The sequence below is a fragment of the Varroa jacobsoni genome, unplaced genomic scaffold (genome assembly GCF_002532875.2).
Source record: "Varroa jacobsoni isolate VJ856 unplaced genomic scaffold, vjacob_1.0 scaffold_694, whole genome shotgun sequence".
Classification (NCBI taxonomy): domain Eukaryota; kingdom Metazoa; phylum Arthropoda; class Arachnida; order Mesostigmata; family Varroidae; genus Varroa; species Varroa jacobsoni.
Genome location: NW_019213596.1, coordinates 431,956 through 456,923, shown reverse-complemented (window position 1 = coordinate 456,923; position 24,968 = coordinate 431,956). Strand labels below are relative to the sequence as shown.

At 40.7% G+C, this 24,968-nt stretch overlaps 1 protein-coding gene across 6 annotated transcripts in view; it reads left to right on the top strand.

The window, feature by feature from the left end:
* The window catches only part of sina (E3 ubiquitin-protein ligase sina), a 31,752-nt gene extending 8,472 nt beyond the window's left edge, over window positions 1-23,280 (top strand). For 2 of the 6 annotated variants that reach the window (XM_022837166.2, XM_022837164.2), the window contains 5 exons: window positions 5,119-5,209; window positions 15,940-16,310; window positions 16,648-16,858; window positions 17,338-17,530; window positions 17,735-20,610. In XM_022837166.2, the coding sequence (XP_022692901.1) occupies window positions 5,119-5,209; window positions 15,940-16,310; window positions 16,648-16,858; window positions 17,338-17,530; window positions 17,735-17,912 (1,044 nt within the window). In that variant the 3' untranslated portion in view covers window positions 17,913-20,610. Of the gene's footprint in view, window positions 1-5,118; window positions 5,210-15,939; window positions 16,311-16,647; window positions 16,859-17,337; window positions 17,531-17,734; window positions 20,611-21,961; window positions 22,866-22,891 lie in introns of those variants that run through there. The other 4 variants (XM_022837168.2, XM_086969295.1, XR_002681800.2 and 1 more) reach the window with 3 other exon arrangements.
* The last annotated feature ends 1,688 nt before the right edge of the window (window positions 23,281-24,968 follow it).

Below are 24,968 nucleotides of genomic sequence, written 5' to 3'. Positions count from 1 at the left end.
AGTATAATTTTGATCCCATCGAACTAGCCATAATAGTGCTGGTAGCATAATTTTGCGTAACAGTGAATGTGCTACACAACGGTGTCAGCTGGTAGTCGTTGGTTGTGCTAAATTGAAAAAAGCAAAAAATGTTGTAGAACCATACATCATCGCATTTATCGCGAGCTATAATAAGTACAGAATGATCATCCTATTAATTGAAAGTAAGAGAGTGTCAGTTCTCAATTAAGGCAAGCAAGTTATTGCACAGCGAAAAGAGACAAAAGGAGAAGGCCTTTAAGTGGACAATCGGAACGGTATTGTTGATAAAATACATTTCTGTGTGCAATTTAGTGCAACGGTGGTAAACTGCGTTGTAGCTTTCTTCCACCCGATCTTTCTTTGGAGCCTTCGTATTCGTTGCTCTTAGCTAAAAGCTACCATAAGTTCCCTTTTGTTAATCAGTCGTCTCATCTACGCCCTTGCGAAGTACAGGGTATCTAGTACAGGGTATGCCTAGCTAGCATTCGGGCATAATGTAATGTGTTTGCTATGATTAACCTTTGATGGCTCTTTAGAGAGCTTTCCCAACTACCAAATCCATGTTATCGTGTGCGTTGATTCTGTCAATATAGAGCAATCAGAAAATTTGGTTCTACGTCCAGTACTGTACTCGCCAGAGATTGTTTTTAGACGGTTAGCCACCAACATAAACGAAGCATCACAAACACGATACCACTGCAGTATCCCGGAAGCGATCAATATACAGTGGTTAGGATCGTTCAACGGTCCATTGTCTCTCATTCGGTAAAGGGTCTGTGGCTCCCTTCAGATTGCATTGTCTTCAGCACATTATTTTTCCAGTTCTCCTGCGAGTAATGAATGACTAGTTATCGATGCCGTCCAATCGACTGTCTGTCAATTAACAGTGGACATGATGGCGCCCTACACCATTGTTGGTGTGTCATGCTGCTACTGCGACGCAGTGATTGAAGTAGACCAAGCACTAGTTGACTTGCATAGAACTCTGGGACATTGGTCGTCATAAAATGGTGAATGGCCTTCACATGACGACAGGGCACGGCGGCCGCAGTACCGATTGCCGGCGGCTTTAGCGTATTGTCAGCTGTAGCCGCCGTTGGCTTCAGCGCAATTAATATCATCTCGTGACTACATGGCGCTTTTTGGCCCATTCGGTTGTTGTTGACTGTACCCAGAATTGGCAGCAGTAAAGTAGGAGGCCGGGTGAAACGGAGCAAGTACTCGAGGTGGCCAATCGCTGCGGGCTTAATAAAATGAAAAGGATAGTCTAGTAAGTGAACGTGCTTAGATTGGCTACCGCTTCGTTGACCTACCATGTCCCGTAGGCTTGATTGGTCCGTCTTTGTATTTGCATATCTGTAACACCTTTAGCTCGTGTAATGTTTCTTGTTATTATTTTATTATATGATTATGACATTATTTATATGAAGATCCATAATATATTAGGGAAATAATAGCTGGTGATCGCGATCGGGAATATGTCTACTTGGCAGAGAGCTCTATGCTCATATATAGCACTAATTGTGATTGTAATATCCAACAAAAACGCTTGTTTACCATTTGTATCCTGCTTGGTGTTAGCTCAAAAAGATGATGTGAGCTCGACAAGTAGTTAGGAGTGACAACCAGAAATATATTACTCGATAGCTAAATCATAGACAGGACGTAAGAATGGCCAGGTCAGTAGCACCGCTCTGTCGGGACAGAAGACGATAAGGCATGCTAAATAAGAAAGCGGAAACGATAGTTGAAAGAAAAGCAATAAGAACACTAATGGTCAAGTAGTCTTTTTTTATTATGGCAGGAAGAATACGTGTTTGACTGTGAGCAGCATGTCGAGCGTAGAGAATAGTTCAGCTTGTGTGTTGGCTTCGTTTTTTAAGATTTCCAATAGAAATTGCTAAACAAAACATGGACACAGAACACAGTCGGTTTATGAACATAGGATACGACTTATATGGTTAACCGAACTGAATGGATTTTTTGAGTTTTTCGAACTTTTCGAACAATTCTACAGTCGATAGGTAGTTGTTTTCGACTGCTGGTCCTGAGCTGATTAGCTTCCATAGAGTAGCATTAGTGCATAACGTATTTGCCTGCTAATCTTAGGGACACGTTATGGTCTAGATTCGAATCCAGGCATAGACAGATTTCGTTTCATGCTGGGAGCCAACCCTCTGATGAAATGCCTAACGGCGATACCGGACGTAAAACTCGAAAGGAGGTTAGCATTATATAGATTTGGCGCCCCCTGCCTCACGTCAAATAGACATATCCAGAGCTTGGGCTTTAATTATATATATAGAGTTCCTTATAGGGCTTATGGTAAGAGGTCGCGGCGTAAGCTGCCGCGTAACACCACTTGTTACTACGGCCATGTTCTTTTATCATAGCTTTGTTCCGTTTGAGGGAGCATCACTGAGCTCTGCTCTTTTTAGACCCGCTATAATTTTTTATCTGCTCTGCACACAGCTCAACCATAGCGAACAGCTGAAGCTCTTTGTATTATTTCGCCTCACAGAAGACGTCGTCGTTGATGACGATGTATTTTTGGCAACATCGTTTGCTTTTAACTTTACCATTGCTTTAGTTTGCCAACACCGTTCATCCCGATAGCTTTTCGACGTCCGAGAGTTTCAACCATATTTCTTTCCTTGATGGAAAGATCTCCAGCGTTGCTTTATCGGAAGGAACTTCGATAAGGAGGCGTTGGACGGATAGTTTACACGGAGGACCCTGTTGATGGTTTTGCTGGACCCCTCGAAATAGGAAAAAGCAATTCTGCAGGATTTCTTCGGTGGTACGCAGTTTCTTCGCAACTACTTACCGTTCTTTCAGTTTGATGGACTCAGCCTGTTGGTCTGTTCGCCGATCTACTGGCCGACTAGCCAACGTCTACGAAGCAAGATCGCCAGCAACAATTTCAGAAGCTGTTGGTAAGAAGAAACCGTAAGCGAAGCTGCTAAACCAGCTAAATTGAGGCGCGCATCGAACGCTACATGCGAATCGTCGTTGTTGTCGGCGTCAGCAACTGCAGGAAGAATGAATAGTCTTAACTGTTCAGATGGTCTTGGTAGGAACAGCGGGATCAATGCGGCAGGCGGCAAACCTGTCGTTGTTGCTGTTGCTGCTGTTTGTTTGGTTCCGATGCTGCTATTGCTGGTGCTGGCTGGCTGTTGGTTCTGTCGAACTGACGCACCGGGGGTGGGGGGGGGACAGTGGCTATGGCAAAGTTGTTGGGGGTGCAGTTATGACGGACGAAAAAACGACCAAAGAGACAGCCAGCAACGTAGAACGTACTGCTACTACCTCGCTAAGAGCCGAACCAAACAAACAAGCGTCCCTGCGCAAACACGAGACACGAGCGGGAAGAGGTATGCGGTTGGCCGATTGGTGGGCTAACTTGGCTTTGGCTTGCTTCTTCAACGTGTCGATTGGAGATAGAAGAACGGCGCGTACACAGTACAGACGGAGTAACCAGGCGTTGTGAACAGACCGATAGCTGTTGCTTGGGGTTGGCAATTCGAAAGCCGTTAAGATCGAAATAAGCAAACTACCGAAGGTTGTAGACAGCACCATGTTTCTCGAACGTCCGTTTCATTGGCGATCCGCGAAGATCCGTGCCGTAGCAAGCTTGATTTATTGAGCCATGGACATAAAAAAAGTAGCGATGATTTTTTTCTTCTTTCGGGCCGATGCCGCTAGGACAGGAAACATGCTTCATATACAATATTATAAATAAATACACCATAGTTTCTGTTGACGTTGCTGAGACGGCTACTGGTGATGATGGTCATATGATGGTTACGGTGATATTTGGGAATAGCAGTCACTGTTTTTGTCTCACTTTCTCTTTTCCTCTCGTTCTTTCTTGTTTCTATCGGTTGCGTTTGACGCATTTCCCTTATGAGCTATAGCGCAAACTGGACAATATGGCTTTCCGTTTTGTTGAGCGTTGCGTATATGCGGCTTATCTATCACATGGTTCCGATCATTATTCATGTATTTAGGGCATTCGAACAAAAAGTGTAAAGTGGGATGACAATGTACCGCTATCGTCTGCGTTGCCTTTACTTTTTTTTAACTCTACAAGTAGTTTCTACGCTAGCTCTCTCGTAGTTTGTGCAGAAGGGCAATAAGAGATTAACGAATAAATAGGGTCAATAAAATAAAACAGACAAATACTGTCATGTTATCAAATCTACTACTTCTGAAAAGAATGGGATAGAATAACGTAAGGAGTAAATTTGGTGAGACCTATCAAGATAACGATTTAGCGTCGTGCAGTTAACGAAGAACACGTTTGCTTGTTGTGTGATATATACATAGTATGATAACTAATTGATTATGCATGATACTACGTATATCAGCGTAAACGGAAGCGCGTATACATATGTATGGTATGTCAGGGTCGAACCCAGCGTACTACGTAGCACTTATTTCTGTTATTAAACCAGAATGCTTATTGAAACCAGTATCAACTTAGTCGATGCTTATGGCTGAAAATGCAAAAGAGCTTCTCTTTGGAACATTTGAATGTCATTGGCAGGAATTGCTTACAGGCAGAGAATTAGTAAAATGTCTATTTTGCTGGTCCGTAAAGACCATATCATATATTCAGATCAGGTTCAGAATATAAATATGCAACCGTTTTTAGTTTAAACATTGACAATTTTGACTAAGGTATATTATTACGATGGTGGTTCCTGAGAAGATTCATATAAACACAAGAGTGTTCATATAAGCACATAAGTGCTTCAGTAGGGAACGTGAAGAAACGTTTTTGTTTAATCATCGGCTGAAATCACGGCACTATTATTGTTGAAATGTTTAAATCGACTACTGTCCAATAAGAAAAAACAATTACGATTTTCATGATTGATCGCTTCTCAGTATCCAAATGTTTGGTTGGAAGAACAAACACGAGCGCGCATATTCGGACGTACGTGTCTATAATACATGACACAAGTATATATTTATTTTAAATGAATGCACGAGTTACAAGAGTTTGCGGATTGGAGTTTTCATTTTTACCCATGGTATATAATCCATTAAACGGTATTCATATTTGCTGACCTTTTTGCTTGTTTGTTACAGATGGATCCTCCAATGCCTTTGAATAGCAACATCAGGCCAAAGGTCGAGGGTCAACGGTTCCCGCAAGTCGGAGGTACGTGTTTTCTTAAAAGTAAGCTAGAAATCTTTACAGAATATAAAATAGTTTTTATTGTGGGAAGAAGAGTTGCTGGACGGCTTTTGTTTCCTGTTTAACTTGGCAAGCATGGCATTGGTTAAATTCGTGTTCGCTAAATACTTGACTTATGTCAACAAAGTAGGGTCAGCTACTATAGCACTAAACGACCGGAAGTCTTAAACTAATTTAAAGTGGCCAATAGAACACATACAATCAGATCGTTAATTGCTTCAGGTTCCTTCTTACGCATTCGGCCCACCATTTACATAAACTTTCAGCGAGTCCATTAGTTAAGTCCATTAGCTGTGAAAAAAGTGATTCGGGGTGAAAGTAATCAGGTGCCAGGTACTTCATGTCTGATGTCACAAAATGCTGCTCTTTGAAGGGGCGGTATCTGTACGCACTTGGTGCTGTTCTTACTGCTTGTAAGAAGTGGAGTGGTGCGTTTACCAACATATCTTCTTCTAAGAGGAGGTAACCTAAGGGATCAAAATATACGTTGCAATTTGGAAAATTGCGATTCGAGTTTGAGTCCCATCTTAGACAACAGAGTGTTGGTGGTAAATAAGAACAAAATTGACGTCGTTCCGTTGTAAACGAATTAATTATATTGTCTTTTAATGAAATGTTTTGATGTGCCGACAAGTACCCTTGATCGATGTATCGATGAAATGTAGTTGCTAGGCTTCAATGACGGCGTCAGTTCGGGGCTCAAGCCGCTCACAGGTCATTTTACAAAATTCACAGTTAACTTTGTGGTAATACCTGCCACGACTTTTTACAACACGCCATCCACAAGAAAAAACCTTTAAACCTGAATATACGGGGACAGTGGATCAAAGATCCCAAAAATCTAAAAGATAAACTGTTACCTATGAGGATCTTTGGGAAATAGATAATTTCATCTCAAAAACAGCCTCTTATTTCTTAGTCGTAAGATCGGCTTTCGAGTTGTCAGAAGCGACTTTTTGTATTCTTTTTCCAGGAATTTTTTTGCGGTCCAATCCCTATTGCGGGTTTTCTGCTTTGGCGTACAGAAATCTCTAGCGGGTTTCCCCATCTTTCGTACCTCGCAAACGAACTTTTTGCCTCCATTATGATGTTTTTGTGGTTTTGTCCTACACAGAACTCGCTTTCAAGTAACGTACCGCTAGTAGTAAATGAACGTATGCCGGTTACGTCAAATAGTCCGCTAAAATGTGTTCCAGGGTAGCCTGAGTAACATATATACATATGTGTACATACAACATCAGCACGTATATATATTGCTGTTATAAGTGAATGTGGCGGACATTAATATTTACGTGAACTTTTGTACTATTTGGAATGATAATTGTTTAAAATCTTAAAAAAATCTTCTTTATTTTTAAAACACGCCTTCCTGCATTCTGGCAGCTACCAGGCAGCCATATACCCGCGATTCGCACTACCATATGTAACTTCTCTTCTCGAAATAAATCGACAATGGGATATGCTTACCTGCTAGTGGCTCTTTTTAGGACACCGAAAGCCCCATAATCGTGCAGACTTCGACAGGGGGGAACAAACGGATTGAAAACAGCATTGGATATTCCTTTACCCAACTGAGGAAACAATCGAGCTTCGCGATGAGGTTTGGCATTGCCCCTAAGTAACCCGACTATCTGCTGTCAATCGCTCTGTGCTCTGGGCCAATGAGTTTAAAGAACTCGAGATAGCGCACTGCATTCGTTGTTCCACTTTCGCCGAGTGTTTCATAGTAGCAGATGACGTTGATGTTCATCGCAAACCTCGTCCAAACGTACTCGACATTGCCACTAAACTCGATCTCCCTGTAGGACGATGCCATTTCGTCGTCTAGCCTCTCTGCGGTTAGAAATAGATACTGAACCAAACGACGTCCATGTTGACCGCATGTTCCACGCGGGTCTTTTTGCCGATTAAAGTCCCGCAAATTATACGTGGACTACACCACACATATTTCCAATCAGTTTAGAGTAAATTTACGAGGGACCCTATTTTCTACTTTTTCTTTTGCATTTTTGTTATTTTGATTATAAATCTGTAACGCGTTAGGTGTTAAATACCAGCTTTAGCCGACAAAACCCTTAGGCTTCAGCTCTGTTTTCGTATTCCCGACATCTCCATCTTTTAGAAACTTGGATTCTTTACATAGTCATTCGAGAAATTTTTTCCTGAATTTTTCATCAACCTTCGATAAATTATTGACGCGCTGTGGCCTTTGAGAAATAAAAATTGAGCTGTTGAGAGTTGATTTTCGAGACCAAAAAATCCTGAATTAATTTCTCTTGGAGTAAACTCAGTTTCCAAACGACAGAAGTATCTACCATCCAAACTTCGTCTGCAAGCGACACGTAGTTCAAAAGCTATACAATTTCAAAGTTTACCAGCCGGCAAAATCCTTTTCAAAGCAGCGACAATTAACAATCGAGCAAATGCATGCCTGCTGGTGAGTTTACGTAATTGACTATTTCGGAAAATAAACACAAATTTTAGTTCCATTCCATCTGCGATAATAGTCAATCATTTTCTTCAACCTTTTTCTCTCTGGTTCCACCTTTGCTAATATAACAGCGGCTATCAGTAACATTATTTGAATGAAACGGGACAACAACAGGACAGTGTCTTTGTGTTGGAACGGGATAGAAGAAAAGCACGGCTGCAGCTAAACCATAGGAACTAACCCGCTGATGAAATACTGGTAACGGTCTGGAGCAACAAAGCATCGACTGGAAACCACCTGATATCAACCAACTAGTAGCACAAAAAACAACGAACGAGAAAGCCAGAAACTTTGTCGTCGAAGTAGTCCTGTTCGTTTTTGCAGCGACCACCAAAATGGGGTCTAATAATAAAAAAATCGAGCGAAGCCTTTTTGCCGTTCTGTGGACGTCTGCTAATAGCAGATACAGATCTGTGGGGACGTTGCGGTGATTTTCATGGTTCTTTTCATGCGACGTCAATACACTTTGACGTGTAGGACTAAATGTCGTTGATCTGATGATAGTGTCAGAGACGTTTCGTGAGAAATCGTATTTACAATAACATGGATTTGCTGTCTGCTTGATCGAACGCAGCGCCATTCTGTCGCGCATTAAAGCTGGTGCCTCAATAGATTGGCGGCACCAACAGATGATTTCAAAATTTTTCGGCTCTAGCTGTTGTTGTTCTTATCGTCTATGTGCTCATTGTAGTGCCCTGTATTTGTACATACACAAATATCTGTGCTTGCATCTGTTTGCAAATTCGTTTGTGTGTCATCTAATTCTCGGGTGCGCATCATAGTCGGCGTTGAATGTCGGAGTGGTTATGTAGTATTTGTTGTTGCTACGAGGTGTATTTGGTATGATGATAACGATAACCAATTTCGAAGCAGAAAAGCTAGTCGCCTTGTTGTGGCTGCTCGAGTTTATTTGGGACTTCTGATTTTTGCCGTCGCAGATATTTGTACTGTCATTATTGTTGTCTTGTAACGTAGAACTGTACGCACTGGTCTAGTGGGGAATGCCCCGTATTTTACGGTACGCGTACGGATCCAACGAATGTCTAATGGTGGCTTGAATCCTTGTTGTAAATAATGATACTTTGATGCTCAACTCTGGGGACAGCAATCAGCGTAACTTGTACTGAACTATTCAGAATACCAGATATTCGTTAGGATTTTGTCTACTATATTTATTTCAATGTTGCATGCAGTTGAACAAAATGAACTGCGCCAATTTCGTAAATATGAAATGAGGGTTGATGATAAAAACGTGAATATTGTCGGATTAATCACAATTAAGACGTCAAGCCCATAGATAAAATCGAATGTGGGGACCGCTGTGTCAGGAAGCCCAAAAACTATATCTACTTCTGTGCTTCGTTTTCTTTTTCTGAGAACTAACCGTTAATTCTCCAGCCTCAGTGAACAAGGCTAAGTTTAAACGAGTGCTTGCATGTCCCAGCTTCATTCGGATCGAGAGAGACCAGCGTTGTACTAAACGTTGCATTATAAACATACTGCAATGAATTTGTCATACCGATAGATAACCGGACAGATAAATAGCAGCAGTCTAATCACCATTTTAGTCAGCTAAACGACTGCAGTTCCAATGGTGACAACGCCATTTCGGCGAGATTCTCCTCTCGGGACAAATAGACATGTACGGTGCATCGACTGCGAACGAATGTGAAGATGACGATTTCGATGGCAATCTTCACGCATCGGCACAATTTCGTACGTTATTGACATGGCTTAGCTACTGACCCGTGCTAACTGATTGTGTGGCGTTTGATTAGTCACCAGGTTACCAACTGTGTGCGGTGGCGCTGCTGTCTGTCATTTGGTGACTACTGAATAATTAGTGCCAAAGTAATTATACGACGTCGTTCTGGGAACGGGAAGGCCGCTTTAGGAATTTTGCGTATTCTTTTAACTTTACGAACATCTGTCTAGGACTGGTTCTGGTTACTTACAATTTATGAAATAACGGCGTACGTATCAACTGCATTTTCATCTGCTGTGTATATAATGACGGGAACAGTCTTGTCCGTCGTTTGATGGTTTATTATTTTGCCTACGATGACAATAATCGATGAGAAGCATATGTAAGTTCAGTATTTCATATATGTCAACGTCATCATCAGTAGTTGCTGATGAAGTTGTTCGTGATTAGGGGTTCCAGACTGTTTGAGCATGTCAAGATCTTTGAGTATCACTATGACTTGCATTCCTTTGTTCTATTCATATTTAAACAAATTTTACTTCCGGAAGTCGCTACGCGGGGCCAAATGTAGGGGGTTAAGAACGTGTGAAATTCTCAGATCTGCATCAGATTAGAGAAATCGTATGGACGGTTCCCGTATAGAGGGACGTAAAATTACTTCGGCTAACATTGCGAAATTCGGCTTATTTTTATATGAAAGGCAAACAATAAGATTCGTTTCGCCTTTGTGACTGCTGCGGTATTAGAATTAAAATAAGACATTTAGCATAAAAAGGCCAAGACTTACTTCCGCAAATTTACTATCTAAATAAAAAATGACTTAGGTTTCTTTGGGCGGAAGGCGTATCATCTTCGTTGTCCTGATATCCATGTGCCGAGAACGTTCTGTTGTCAAAATGTCAAAATGCTGCAAATTGCGATGGGAAGGATGACAATTTGTAGGACAAGTTGTCCTACCAGTTACTAACGTATTTATAATAATATATAACGTATTAATAAATCTGAATGTTGCATTTTTTATGTTATTGCTTGGAATTACTATTGGATTATTAAAGCAGACGACGATGTCTAAAATACTGCTGTCATTACAGCGCAGCATTACATAAACTGATATTTGACTAGAGAAAGTTGCTCCGACTGAGTTACATAATAGTGTCTACCTTGAGACTTCAGCTCATACAGAACAAAGAAGTTTTCGATCTGTTTTTTGGAGACTCCATTTACCTGGCATGTATCTTTAATATATACTAGATTATATATTTAAATTATCCGCTGTAATTATATTCGTACTGTGAACTACGCACAAATTTCCATTCGTTATAGAAATCTTTCTTTTATGGCGTTTATTTCTTATGATATTCTATAGGATAGTTACATTGCTGCTGATGATGGTCGAAGACACGATGGGGGTGATTCACGGCTATAACAAAGTGCAACATTTATTTTGAAGACAGATTTGTGATAAACAAGTTCAGAAATTTACCTCACGCGTGTTCTGCTCCTGATATACCGGAATATTATAAAATAGTGGTTGGTAACGAATATTCACGAATCCTGTTAGTTAATGTTATATGATACACCTTAGCTAGTAACACGGTGGCAATGACCTGTCGGTAGCTTCATATTAATCAAGCAGGGGGTCGTCCCGTTAGAGCTGTGAGTGAAAATCCAGCGCTAATGGGATCTTGCCAGACTTATTTTATCTCAAGAATAGACAACCAATACTAGTTCTGCTCATTTAAATAAGACATTTTCTCTCACAGTGTAGCGTTTCTATTAAAAGCTAATTTTTTAGTCAGCTTCCGTTGGCTGGTGTTGAAACACTTGAATTTTCAGGGAATTTCGTGCCGAGCTCATGTGATCCAAGCGAGGTAAGTTTTGCTAAAATATTATTGTTTTTTGCTAATCTGCTAACGATACTAACTTGATTTGATGCTGGTAAGTCTGCATCGTGACGGGTTTTTTTTTCGAAGATTGTAGACGACATTAGCAGACGCTATGTGACTTATTTTGCGATATTCTTTTAGCGCGAAAGAAAGTCCGAAAACTGAAACGACTGGCATGCTCATATTGGTTGTTTACTACTTGCTCCTAAGCATTCATAAATATACGACTGCTGTGTATCCGGATAAACCTCAACAGGATATTGCCGCGGCAGGCACGTCTTCATCCGCTCCCTCTAGTGCCAGAACTAGACCAGCCCTTTTTAGAGTGACAACTCCTGGCGAAAAACAATGCGATGAGCTATTATCTAATCTATTTGTGTTGGGCAAAGCGCTAACGAGGCTAAAAACTTCTTACCATTTTTTTAATGTTGCAAGTTTTTATTCGACTACTAAAGGATCAACAAAGATTTTCATAGGTAAACTCGAAGATCCTTAATGGGGTTTAAATTTGAAACATAAAAATTCTAAAAGGGCTCCTGAACATACACCTGAACTGTTTGTACCGAAATTAAGAGGCGTTTTGGAGAGAAATTATCAATTAGCAATTGAGTCTGTTTCAACTGTAACCTTTTTGCACTCTTTGGACTTTATTACAGCCCATTTGACTGCATCTTTGGAAGATTTGGCCCCCTTTTGGTCAATTTTTTAGTTTTTCTGTATGGTGTATATGTCAGGGATATTTCAGCGAGTTTGCGGCAGCCATATTGTTTGACGCATGATTATAATAATTTGCGAAATAAAGACGGAAGTACTTTGGAAATGGTAAGTAAACGAGTCTTAATTTGAAGGTGTGATTGCAGCGAGTAGTGCTTATATCGAATAATCTTGACCATTCGAAATGTCATTTTTGGTACGCGCGAAAAAATCGTTGAGTTGTGTCCCTGTTTAGAAAAAAAGCATTAGAAAAACTCCGGATAGGTAGCACCCTAGGTATTCATATATATGCATATAAATATCTGGCTTCTTTCTTGCCCGTGTGATCAATCCCAAAGTCGATGGGTTGTGCCAGATCAGCTAGCGTAGCCCACATTAGTTAGGACGCTGTCCTAATTATCCATCAAGTGAACATGCTTAACGCCCACCTACGCGAAATACTTAGTGCCTATCATACACATAATTGTTGGCATTTGATACGATTGGGCAGTTCCTGTCCATTTGACGAATTGGAAGGTATGAGGACGGATTAAAAACAATGTTATTCGGGAGATATCTACTATGCGTTGTGATAGATTTGTATCATGGATATTTGCTCTATTATAACAATTGCCGCTTATATGCTGCGTAATAATGCCACTAATATATAGTAATAATTAGCGTGATGTTAATGCCAGAATCACGGTGACCTAATCAGATATTATTCATTAGTTTCTGAAACAAAAGTGGCCACGGGAACCCATCAAATTAGGTAGAACAATCTATCGACGCGCAGCAAGGCTGGGGTACACTCTGACCCTGTTATTGACGGCCCAGAAAGAAGCCCGCGGAGTATGACACTTTAACGCGCGTGTCATAGCCGAGCTACACATTGTACAAAATTCTCAGGTTAATGCTTGGCGGGGTCGTTTCAGCTAGTGGGTATATCGTAAACAAATGTATGGATATAGAAACCAGTTGCCTCAAGCACGCCAACAGTCATTGGGCAAATCTATTTAGGTATACAAATATATATTCGGTAATGGCGTATACTTTCGTTGTTGCTCAATGAAGAAATTTGATTAATAAAGCATCTTCTGCCTGATGTAAACGTTGAGACTAGACATCCGAACCTTTATATATAACAACAAAGTGTTTGTTTGGTGTAACGTTCATTAGGTTATTTCCAATTTTAAATGTTAGCGCTAAGATGAATCCAGTCCGAACTTTGAGAACCGATTGAAGCATCTTGCGTGCTCGTAATAAGATGGTAGAGAAGAGGTCAAACCTGTGACGATACAGAACAGGAACAAATGGGCCAAGAAGGCTAGAATATCTGGCCCACCACTGTGCATTTGATCTTTTTGCTTTATCATTAATGCTGATTAATCAATTAATATTACTTTTATTGTCTGATAATAGTAGCGATCTCTCACAAGTTGGAACTAAAGTACTCAAAATATGAAATTTTCGCAAAACAACAAAAACAATAATGGACAACACATTTCGACTTATAGCTTAATCAACGAAAGTTGAGTAAACAATAAATTTCTCTATATAGATAAGAAAGGAGTCTTATTGCTGGGTTTTAGTTTTAGGCTAGCATCAACCCACCTTATATGATTAAGTTTGTCAAAGTTATCAGAGCAGCATACACATCGTTTAAACGGAAAATTAAAGCTTTTGATACTACTTCCACTACACGGTCAACCTGCGTTATTGTAAGCGTTTACTTAGCGTGTGTAGCGTTTCAGGTATTGAACTTTAATCCAATAGGATTCGCTCCTCAAAATCGGTTTTCCCTCATTTCTTCGGTGCCTTTGTTTGCCTTCGTATGCGTCGTTGTGGCATTTGCATTGGTAATGCGTTATTCACGTATACGAACCAACTTTAATCTGTACGTGAATAAACTAACATGGATGGACAAGTATCATCGTAAGTCGGTTCATAGAAGTCTCGAAGGTTCTGCGCAGGGCTACAGGAAAAGAAACATCGCCATTGCCGGACACGCTGCCCATAGTCAACCACTACTGCCACGACTGTTTCTCTACCGCCGAAAGGCTTTGTTTTCCATCAATATACTTGGTGTAACACACAGATTCAACATCGGCCCCGATAGATCAGGACATCGACACCGTCCGTAATAGAAGCTAGCATACAATTTATTGGCCAGTGATTAAATTAGACCAGTTCTATCGCGCCTGCCATTGCCATTGCTGTTGCTGTATGCCAAAGCGGGACCTAGTGCTGACCTCGACTCGCGCCTTCCCGCAGCAGGATCTACTATAATTAAATAATAAAGAGCTATACCTGCCGACAGCGCGTAACATATCGTGGACGCACAGGCAAGCGTCTAGCCGTTCGAAAAATCGGTATAATAAAGCGAAGTTCACAACGAATGATGCAGACCGGGCGACGATAATTAAGAAGTTGAATGGACGACAGGACGATTGATTGACCCCCCCCCCCATCTGTTACAGCAGAGTGGTTGATGGTAAACGGCTTGCGTTCTGTTGGGCTCTGATTATCGGCCTAGCAAGCCTTGACACCAAAAACAGTAACATTCACGAGGATTTTAGAAAACTGCAGTCGCAGCTGCCTACCCAAAGTGATGGTTGATTGTAAATAGAACGATAAATGAGTGAATATTTTGATAATAGAAATCAAACGTATGCATAATGTACATGTAGTTATTTGCGAGCTGTTGGGGTAGTGAATAAAACTACTCACCTAAGCAAAAATAATTTTTTTTTTCATAACCTTATCGAACTGTAAAACGGTACCCTGCCGTAATAGTAAAAATAAAGAAAAAAAATCTTTTTAATGTGTGATTTAGATAGCATTTTCAAACTGCAATCATTTTCTGACATTTGCGATGGACAATTGACTAACCTAATCAATACAAAAAAATCCCTTGCTGAGATCTAGGTGACCTTGTCTTTTTTGATATCGCAGTTCTCTTTTTGTAGAACATGTAACAAAGACTATTTCAATTACGACAGGATTAATATATGCATCGATCTCACTTGAACATCTTAGAATTCGTGATCGAACAGATCCGCGTTATCTGGCCAGACCACGGTTCGATAGCGCGACCCAATAGTCTAGTGTCGACGGTTACCAAAGTCTAGCGAATCAAAGAGGAGGTTAGACAGCCGTAATCAAAGCAGACAAAGCGTTTTGCGTTCAGAGACGCAGTCATCAATCAGTAACGAAACTCCAAGGAAAACAATCGTACGCGATACCAGGCAGGGATACGTGTGCCTTACATAACGACAGATGAAGCACTCTTTTCGAATGCAAATCAAAACCACCTTAAAGCATAACTGGACAGGGTGAAGCAGATAAATATATCTTTATTTTTATAATATTATGATTATTACTATCACAATTGTGCTACACATTGTGAACGTAGCCGGCAGTAAGCCGTGATTTCGGTAAGAGGGTATGACCGTACATTTCAATGCCTACATGCCAAGCACTGTGAAGTGTTGTTGTTTACGTGACACAAGTGAGCCGTGACAAAATATTGCCCTTAGCAACATGTTCGTCACTGGTGACACAGATTCTATGAATAATGTTAATTTGTGACTGCGTACGTTTTAATCTACCCGAAAGTAATTTGATGCAATCTAGCCAGATCTGCTGAGGGGATAGGGCGAACATTTATCGCCAGTAAGCAACCGTCATTGGGAGAGGTGCGTAATAAGGGACTATAGTTTGCAGCGTGTGCATATATGTGATGGCCATTGTTGTGTACTATACAGTGTGCAACCTGAGACGTTGGCCGCTTTTATTAGCAAGGAAGTTCGGTAGTCGATTTTTTTTTTAGATTATTATGATCGAGATGGGCTCCAACATCATACATATATATGGTCGTTAGTATTTAGTTTATTTATACAACGTAAAATTAGAACTTTCCACACTTTCATTTCAGCGGCCACTCCAATCAACCAAAATCTGCCGTCAACTTGTGGAGGCGGCTCAGCGTCCGCATCAAATAACAATCCCTTAGGTTCCGGCAACGGGAGTGGTGCAGGAGGATGCGGAGGTACTGCCGGGACCGGGGGTGGCGTCGGGAACGCCGGTGCTTTAGGGGTAGCCGGTGCTGGAGCGCTTGGGGGTTCGCCATCCAGCACACATCTTGCCGCATTGTTTGAGTGTCCCGTTTGTTTTGATTATGTCCTTCCACCGATACTACAGTGTCAAAATGGTCATCTTGTCTGTTGTGTATGTCGGGAGAAGCTTTCGTGCTGTCCCACCTGCAGGGCGCCAATCGGCAATATTCGCAATCTGGCTATGGAAAAGGTACGCAGCGAACACACTGTATAAAAACGACAATCGTGAAATCATCAAAGTTTACTTAAGATTGTACCGCTTTCTGTAGTTGACAGCAGATATGTCCGGACATCTTTTCCTAGTAGGCACTGTAAAAAGATAGAAATTTAGCGAGTAGGTGGAGTCTTCTGTCCTAATCGTACTTTGTGAACCTCAGTGAGCCAACCAAATGATATGGAAGATTCCATAAAAATGTATATATCCTTAAAGTCCCTAACCTGAGCCGCTAAAACCTATTGCTAGACTGAAGTCTAATTTCGTTCTTCTATTTTTCTCTTATCATAAATGAACTGTGATCATGATACAGGTAGCGGCCTCGGTGTCGTTTCCGTGCAAGTTTCAATCAAATGGATGTCACCATCTGTTGAGTCACGCTGAGAAAGTCGGTCACGAAGAGGTCTGCGAGTTTCGCCCGTATAGTTGCCCTTGTCCAGGCGCCTCGTGCAAGTGGCTTGGCTCGCTTGATATGGTTATGGCGCATCTCACGCAACAGCACAAGTCAATCACGACGTTACAAGGTAAGGTAGCATAGGGCGATCGAGTCAAGAGGCGAAGACCGTTGAAAGCGCTCTACATTGTCTTCCTTTTTGGTTAGGGAATACTACATTTGTTGGTAGCGGTAGTAGGACAAAACACTAGCGGGTGCACCCCAATAAAGAAACTCTGCGTTTATATTGGGCGTAATATTTTAGCACAGAATACCTGTCCTTCTAAAACGGCAATTACTTAATTCAATTATCCGCGTTTAGATATTTCTCTCTTTAGCAATGCACTGTATTTTATCACTGCGTCAATTTTCCGAATGAAAATCTTAACTACAATAAGAAATGATGTTGTCTTTGTCTAAATTAATGAGCCTTCGAAGTCACAAAACGTGAGTATCTGTGTAACGAACGCAGATCTCACGAAACACTCCTGCGAAATGTGATTTAGTCGAAATAGAGGTGAGACTTTTGTAACCAGTGTATGGTTTTTCGCTAAATGTTTGCGTTCTCAGGCGAGGATATTGTTTTCTTGGCAACGGATATCAACTTACCTGGAGCCGTTGACTGGGTCATGATGCAGTCATGCTTTGGACAGCACTTTATGCTTGTCCTTGAAAAACAGGAGAAATATGAAGGATATCAACAGTTCTTTGCCATTGTCCAAATCATCGGATCAAGGAAACAGGCCGAGAATTTTGTATACAGGTACGACCAGATAAAACAGGTTTCAAATAGCTTTTCCCCATCTCCATTCACCGATACACGGCAAATGTATGACAAAATTTGACTTTTGAACTTCGAACATTATTACGCCATCCACAATCTCGGCCATTCGTGAGAGATTGCTCATACTTGTGACCACAGTTTCGACATTACGGTCTAACAAAATGTGGCTGCGTTATTTTGCAGGCTTGAGCTCAATGGAAACAAACGTCGTTTAACGTGGGAGGCCACGCCCCGATCGATTCACGAAGGCGTTCAATCCGCTATTATGAACAACGACTGCCTCGTGTTTGACACCTCTGTCGCCAAGTTCTTCGCAGATAACGGCAACCTAGGTATCAATGTAACCATAAATGTTGTCTGAGAATCAGTTGGAGCATGGGATGAGCCACAAGCGCAGGCTGGCGGCAGACTCTTCGGCCAAACCTCAGACACTTCAGACAAACCGAAGTAGTCACAGATAAAACGAAACACAAGCAAAAACAAACAAATGCCCGAACGGCCCCCGTATCGCGTCATGTTTCGAGTGGCGGCGGGTTTTATGGCCAGATGCATTGTTTGTTCACGGTTGACGAGATCCTTTTCGAGTGACCTGACGGTACCATCCGATCTACGAAATTAGGAAGAACGTAAGCATCCCATTGCAATGGCAAAGATATCCAATATAAAGTTTATAAATGAACGCTTGCCAATGGCCAACCAACAGTTGCCTATAGGAGATGGCAAAGCGGATCAAAGATGTAGTTAATGGTGGTAGAATACCACTGCTGTACTTACGTTCCTTTTAGATTTTGTGTTTACAGTCATAATCGATCACTATCGATGAAAAGTTGTTGCTTACCGAGCGTCGATAACTAATGTCGCTGGGAAACAAACCGCTGGATTAACTGAGACGGCTATGCGACTCTCACTCACTACTGTTATTCAATTTGTATCCGTTGCCGGCTTGTTGAGCTGTTCCAACTAAAATTGCTAATTTAATGTGAAAATCATGGAAAAATATAATTTACGAGACCGCGTTCATAGGAAGATTTGCCTCTGTACATAGAGGTAACGACATTATGAAAATGAAGTGCAGATGACTAGTTCGTAGTGCGTTAAACAAGAGTGATAGAGCGATAGACGGCAGATTTCACCAACACCAAGGCATTTTGTGTGAGTCCTCCGTCCGGAACTCATTTCCATTATTTTGTGTTACATGTACGACAGGTGGTCGACAAAAGGACATTATTAATATAAACTCCTTGTAGCATTTAGTCAGTCATAGGCGACTAAGGCTGCGCCTTGAATAGGCAAATGCGTACTGCAATCGCGACGGCTTTTCCTGCACCCCAGCCGGTGTATCCACTTACCTGTGGCCGTTCCTGCTCGCTCGCATTTACAGATTCGGTGACTAATAAAACTACTAGAATTATTAATCATCAGGTCAGCCATTGAAAAATGTCCATGATTGTCCGTGGAAGCGAAGGCATCGTGTAATAACAAGGAGTGTTTCAAAAGAATCTTGTGGATATTTACTACGAGTTATACTTTGTTCACGTCATAACGATTTGTGTGCTTGCGGTAACGCCGACATTAGAACATGGAAAGTAATGGGTCGAAGAATCAAAGGAGGAGAACTCAAAAGGAAGTCTAATGTAGATAATCGACTTGTTTCCCAGGCAAAATTATGTTGAAGTAACGCGGGACTTTACTAGTGAACGGGCATCGGGTCCATATACACAAACTCTCGGAGGCAACAAAACAACGTTACTCTAGGGGCTAAAGATGAATAACGAACTACAGGCAATAATCATCATAGTAGTAATAATAAATTATGTAGACAATAGTGGACGTTTCGTTATGTAAAATCACTGCTCTAGCAAATACAAAGCAATTATACAGCAAGCAATAGAGCTACGCATAAAACAGATACTTTAAGCTCGTTAGAATTGTTTGCTTGACCCAGTTGCATAGAATTTACTAAACTACAGTAGCTCGTAGACGTAACTTCGAAATTATTGGGTTAATGAAGAGCTGGCTACAACTATGAACGACACCGGACGGATAGGACGGGACGTCTGTGGCTCGAGCAGTTTCGCTGAAGACTTTCAAGGTCAGGTCTGTTAATGATCAAGCGAATAAGAATTACCGCAAGCTCTAAGGCTTGATTTCTTGTTTTATCTGTTTTATGCTAGCGAATGCCAGAGCTAAGTTGTTTTTGGCGGGGAACAAAAGTGGTACAGCGCCACTCGGAAGTAGAAGACAAGCAAAAGTCAAGAATTCGGTGGCCTGGAACTTAAATGCAAACAACTAGCAGTATAGCGTAGGTACGGAAGTATCGCCCCTATGAAAAACAAAAGGTGATTTGTATAATTCCACATGGCAGTTCCAGCAGTCATCTGAGTTTCTGGCAGCAGTCATCTGGGCGGAGTTTTCGTGTAATAGCGAAACAGGCTAGATGATAATATAATTTCATGACGCTTTCCAATACGAAGACAGAGTGGAAACAGCACCGATTTAGGTGCCTTATCTCAAATAATAATAACAACAACAAATATTATTATAAGTGAAGTGTATGACAGTTTTTAACACTTCGATGTAATGGGTTTGTGCTACGCGTGATGGGCTCAAATCGTTCCAAATCCGAGCTGGCAGGATCATGTTTATGGCGAACAATATAACCAGTTGAACAGGCATATGGAAGATACCTGCTATGTATAAAGATATATACACATATATCTATCCATATGTATAAGACAGCCCAGAATGCGATTCGGGAATGGAGGAACAAGCATGTGAATCGACAGGAAATAGACTGAAAGGACAAAGAGCTGATCAGGACATCGGACGTCTAAGTCTAATTGTGTAAAATTTCGCCAAGTACCGAATAAACTAAATATTGGCGGATTAGAGCAAAGTTAGGGTAAAGACCAAGCTGCAAGCTGAAATCTACGAATAGGTGGAATCGTGACGGAAAGAATGCATGTGAGAAAGAATGGAGGACTGAACGCAACAAAATATAGGTTGGAAGTTGAATAAATCAATGTAAATAAATCGTCCATTTTATTGCTTCACAGTGATGACGCCTAATTCATTGTACAATTGTTAGGGTAGTGAATAAAAAACTTCACTCAATGTATAACAATGTAAGATTCAGTTGTATTCGAATTTTGTTTGCGCAAACTATCTTTGATGCTCTTAAATAATCGACTGAAAGCCAGTACTACTAGCGACGTTCTAATAACGTAATATACGTATTCATCACTCCCGGATCCTCAGATCTTCTGTGTAAGCGTATTTAAAGAATACTGAGACCGTTATGTGATTTTTGATTGATAGCAGCCTGCGAACTTACTTGGTGACTGTGTGTTAATAAAAATTTCTTTAAATGTTGACTTATGAAATTGTTTAATGTCGAATGCACATGGTGGGCAAGCACGTTTCTGCCCCGACAGGGTAAGGGAAGGGGACAACATGATGCTGGTAGTTAGCGCTTAAATTGGGTCGCTAGCAAAAGTTTCGTTCTAAGTAGTATAAACGGCTTCCTCATATGGGACTGTTGGGCACAATATGCCTAATTACATTTGTCAGCAATAGACAATTGTTGTGCCAATGCCAACATTCCTCGGCTGTGAGGAAAAATCGAACTCTATATTGTTAAAAGCAATTCATCCAGTTGGGATTTCGCCACTCCAGTCTGCCTAGCGGTGTAATGGAAAAGATCCAATTCAGCAATTCAAGCCCCGATTTGCGCAGCTTTGTAATAACAAGTAAATAAACAACCATTATTTCGATTCATCTCATTATAGTCCTAAAGTATAAATGAACGCATTGCAAACTTTGGTAGAGCAACAACAGGTTGATGATTAAATCGGTCCTCGGTCAAATCAGTTATTATGTACAAACAAGTCTATTATATAAAACAATATTCGACGACTGCATATTACGAAAAATTTTGTAACAGTACAAAGTTTTTTGTCAAGACAGTTCGTTAAGTTCGAAACTTAACGAGTTGACTTGTTGTTTATCTTATATGCATATATTTTTAGTTATGTCCATCTGTACGTTGGCCCATTGGATAACAGGTTCGCTTTCAATCTACGCACGTTTAAAAGTCATTGCTTTTATTAGATATTGGCTGGTAACTGGTTTATTGCCAGACATGGCTCATTATAAACACTATTTCGTTCCTCCTACCTAAGCTGTGTACTATAGAATATTGTCAGGAATAATTGACCTAGCAATACCGCATTCAGCTGATTAAATCGTTCATGGTTGACTCTTCGAATGGACTTGGGCGTGCAAATGTACCCCTAACTGGGGTAGGCATCCCGACGAACTACTTAATAGCTTTACCGATATATATATAAAAAGATGCCTTTTGCCAAGGTCGTTATTTGGGTGGTAACGAATTAGTATTTTCATCAGCAGATAATGCACTAGTCTCTCCGAAAGAGCCTCGAACACTGGCTGTCCTGACGGTGCGTAATTTAAGAAACGACAACTCAAGCGTTAACTTGCAGAGCGCAGAAGAGTGTTCTGGCGTACACGATGGCTTGACGTTACAAGGTCCTGCTGAACCTATTCGTTGCAACGGGGTCGGGAATGCCGGCTTCATTAAGAAAGACGGAAGAGTTCAAGATGTGATAGAAATCACTGACTGCTATAGCAAAAGGAGGCTGTATGCTCGATGAAAAAATTAGTTGGAGAACCACCAGGGTATAGGAGGGTTATTCGGGAACACTGCGACAACCACGGATTGCACCGCTCACTTCTTAGAGTGGTTCAATTATAGTTTTGATAGAGAACATGTTTCGAAAAAAAAATGTTAGAACAATTTTACTATTGATAGGGTAATTGTTGACACTGCTTAATTGACTGTGATAAGGACGCGCACGCTACGCGGCTTTAGATTTGGACGCTGACGAAGACTAGCACCTGATATTAATAATCAGAAAATAAAGTGTTATTGATAATTGAGTTATTATTATTAAGGTGAGAAGCTGCTTGTAGGGTTGCTATGCCGCTTCATAGCCCCCAACGTTTAGCAAGACCTGGCCCAGTTAGACTCCTATTGGAAGCAAGTCATACCGAAAAATAGGCAATTGCAAATTCTTGTTCACATAATAATAATAATAATAATAATAATAATAATACTTAGAAATTATCAATAAATCACGAAAAATAAAACAACAAAAAATTATTATTACCCCAACTCCTGTTCTTGACTCACATTTTTTTCAGCCGTCGCTATGCTTTTTGCAAGCCTTATACCAAATTATTGTAGGAAAAGACGGTAGAAAATGAAAATTGTTCGACTAAACAATCAATGTTGACGTACTGTGCATAATTTTTTTCTAGGCCAACCCTCAGTCTGAAGCGATTGACAACTTCCCCCTCTGGCCTCCTCATGACAGCCATAGGACGCAGTCTTTCTTGTCTACACTAGGGGCCAAATGGGACAATGTCTAAAGGACTCATATGGAGTTACCATCCTTGGAGATGTTGCTTTAAGGAACTCATTATAACTCATATAAAATGATGAAAGCAAAAAAATCGATCTATGAAAAACAATGTCGCTTTTATTCTTCTGTTGAGATCGGTTACTTCTCTTGACTGAACTGACTCCTAGCTTCAGATTAATTTGACCTTGTTGTAATAATACGAGAGTTTTGCTGACAGCTACATGTTACAAATAACAGAAATACGTATATTATATCGAGCATAACTTTTTAATAAATTATGGCGGCAATAAATGCAAAACCGATTTGAAAGTAGACAAAATGACGCTTATACCCTTATGACATTTGTTTTTCTCTGTATAAATGGCCTCTAAGCAATATAAAAGCACCTGCCATCACACAGCTTATATACAGAAGAACTAAATTTAGGTTCCGTGTTACCTAGCGCTACCCTCGTTTTATTAGTTCTTTACAGGAGTATTAAAATGCTTGTAGAAACTGCAAAGAAGATGCCGTTCTACGCCGGAGCTTACGGTGTCAACGCGTCTGAAAGCTTGCAGCTAAGCAATCCCCATGCAATGCAAAGTCTGATTTACATTTCTGCCTCTACTGCGATACAGTGATCGTAAAAAGTTACTCCTTTGTATGAGTATCCGATTGTTGATCGACATCTGACAATGTTTCTGATTTCTCTACACATCTTCGTGTCATTTCTCGATGGCGCGAAGCTGAAGTGGGTGGTTTATGGGGACATTACTTAGTCGAGAAATCATCTTCGTAAGACGTAGATGTATTGTTTGGCCATTTGCAAGTACTGTGTATTTGCTTACTGTTTAGGCGTTCATTCTATAGGGAATTGTAATTTTAGACGAATATATTTACTCATATTAAGGGTATTGTATGATTTTATCAAGTTTATGTTACTGACACGACGAAAGATGGCCGAATTTATTTTCGCGCATCAGAAAAGCCAATTACCTTTTCTTATCGTAGTTACTTTGTATGGGGAATGGTATAATTCTCAGAGAATAGCGTAACAGTCACTGTATAGCTGACTTAAGGCGTTCTTTGTGCAACGAATACTGCAGGCAATGATGTACCGTGTGTGCTGCAACTAATAAAAGCTTTTCTTAATCATATGTCACACAATTTCTATATACCTAAGGTATGACTTCATGCGATTCAATAGAAATTGATATGTGTACATATATACGATTATCTTAGCATGAACCTCATGAAAAAGCACAAAAAGTACAATATCTTAAAATTTATCATAAATCATTCACCATGGGATTATATTGGATATAATAATATTACGAGTGCAGCAAGCGCACAGGGATATATGTCTTTTTTACTACTTATAGCTCACTTAAAAGTGATGTCGTGAGTTGCGTTACTCAACCATATCGCCAGCCATTGTTTCTGTAGTGATAATTCAGATGTCTGATTCGCTCATGAATCTGTTACTTAAACGAGCATTTTACTAAAGACAAACAGAGGAGTGGCTGCTCCTGAGGTTGATCATTTCGTCCAAGGCACTTTGCGCGCCATAGGGACGTTACGTCAGTTTGGCTTTGTGGAACGTTATGTGGAAGGCCTATTCGTGTATGACGTTCAAGAGTGACTTCAGTGCTGATAAATGACCTGCTGGACCTAAGAAGCGATGGATGATGATAGCTGAAGCTGCACATACTGGACTGATGACCGTGTTCCTGGCTAGAGCTTTCCTTGCTTTGATATCAACGTGCCTTGTAAACACGCGTCATAAAGAACCTGAGGCGTCCAACAAACGTACTCCTCAATCTATCCTGTAAGGATGTGTTGATGCCTTTTTCAATTAACATAGAGTGTACCTAAGCTACCCAGTTTATAAGGGTGTGTAATATATATAACTTCTATTGTTAACAACTAAGTAACTCCGTCCTGTATACCGATCATCCAAAGGACTTGATATGTTTAGCCGGTAATACACTGCG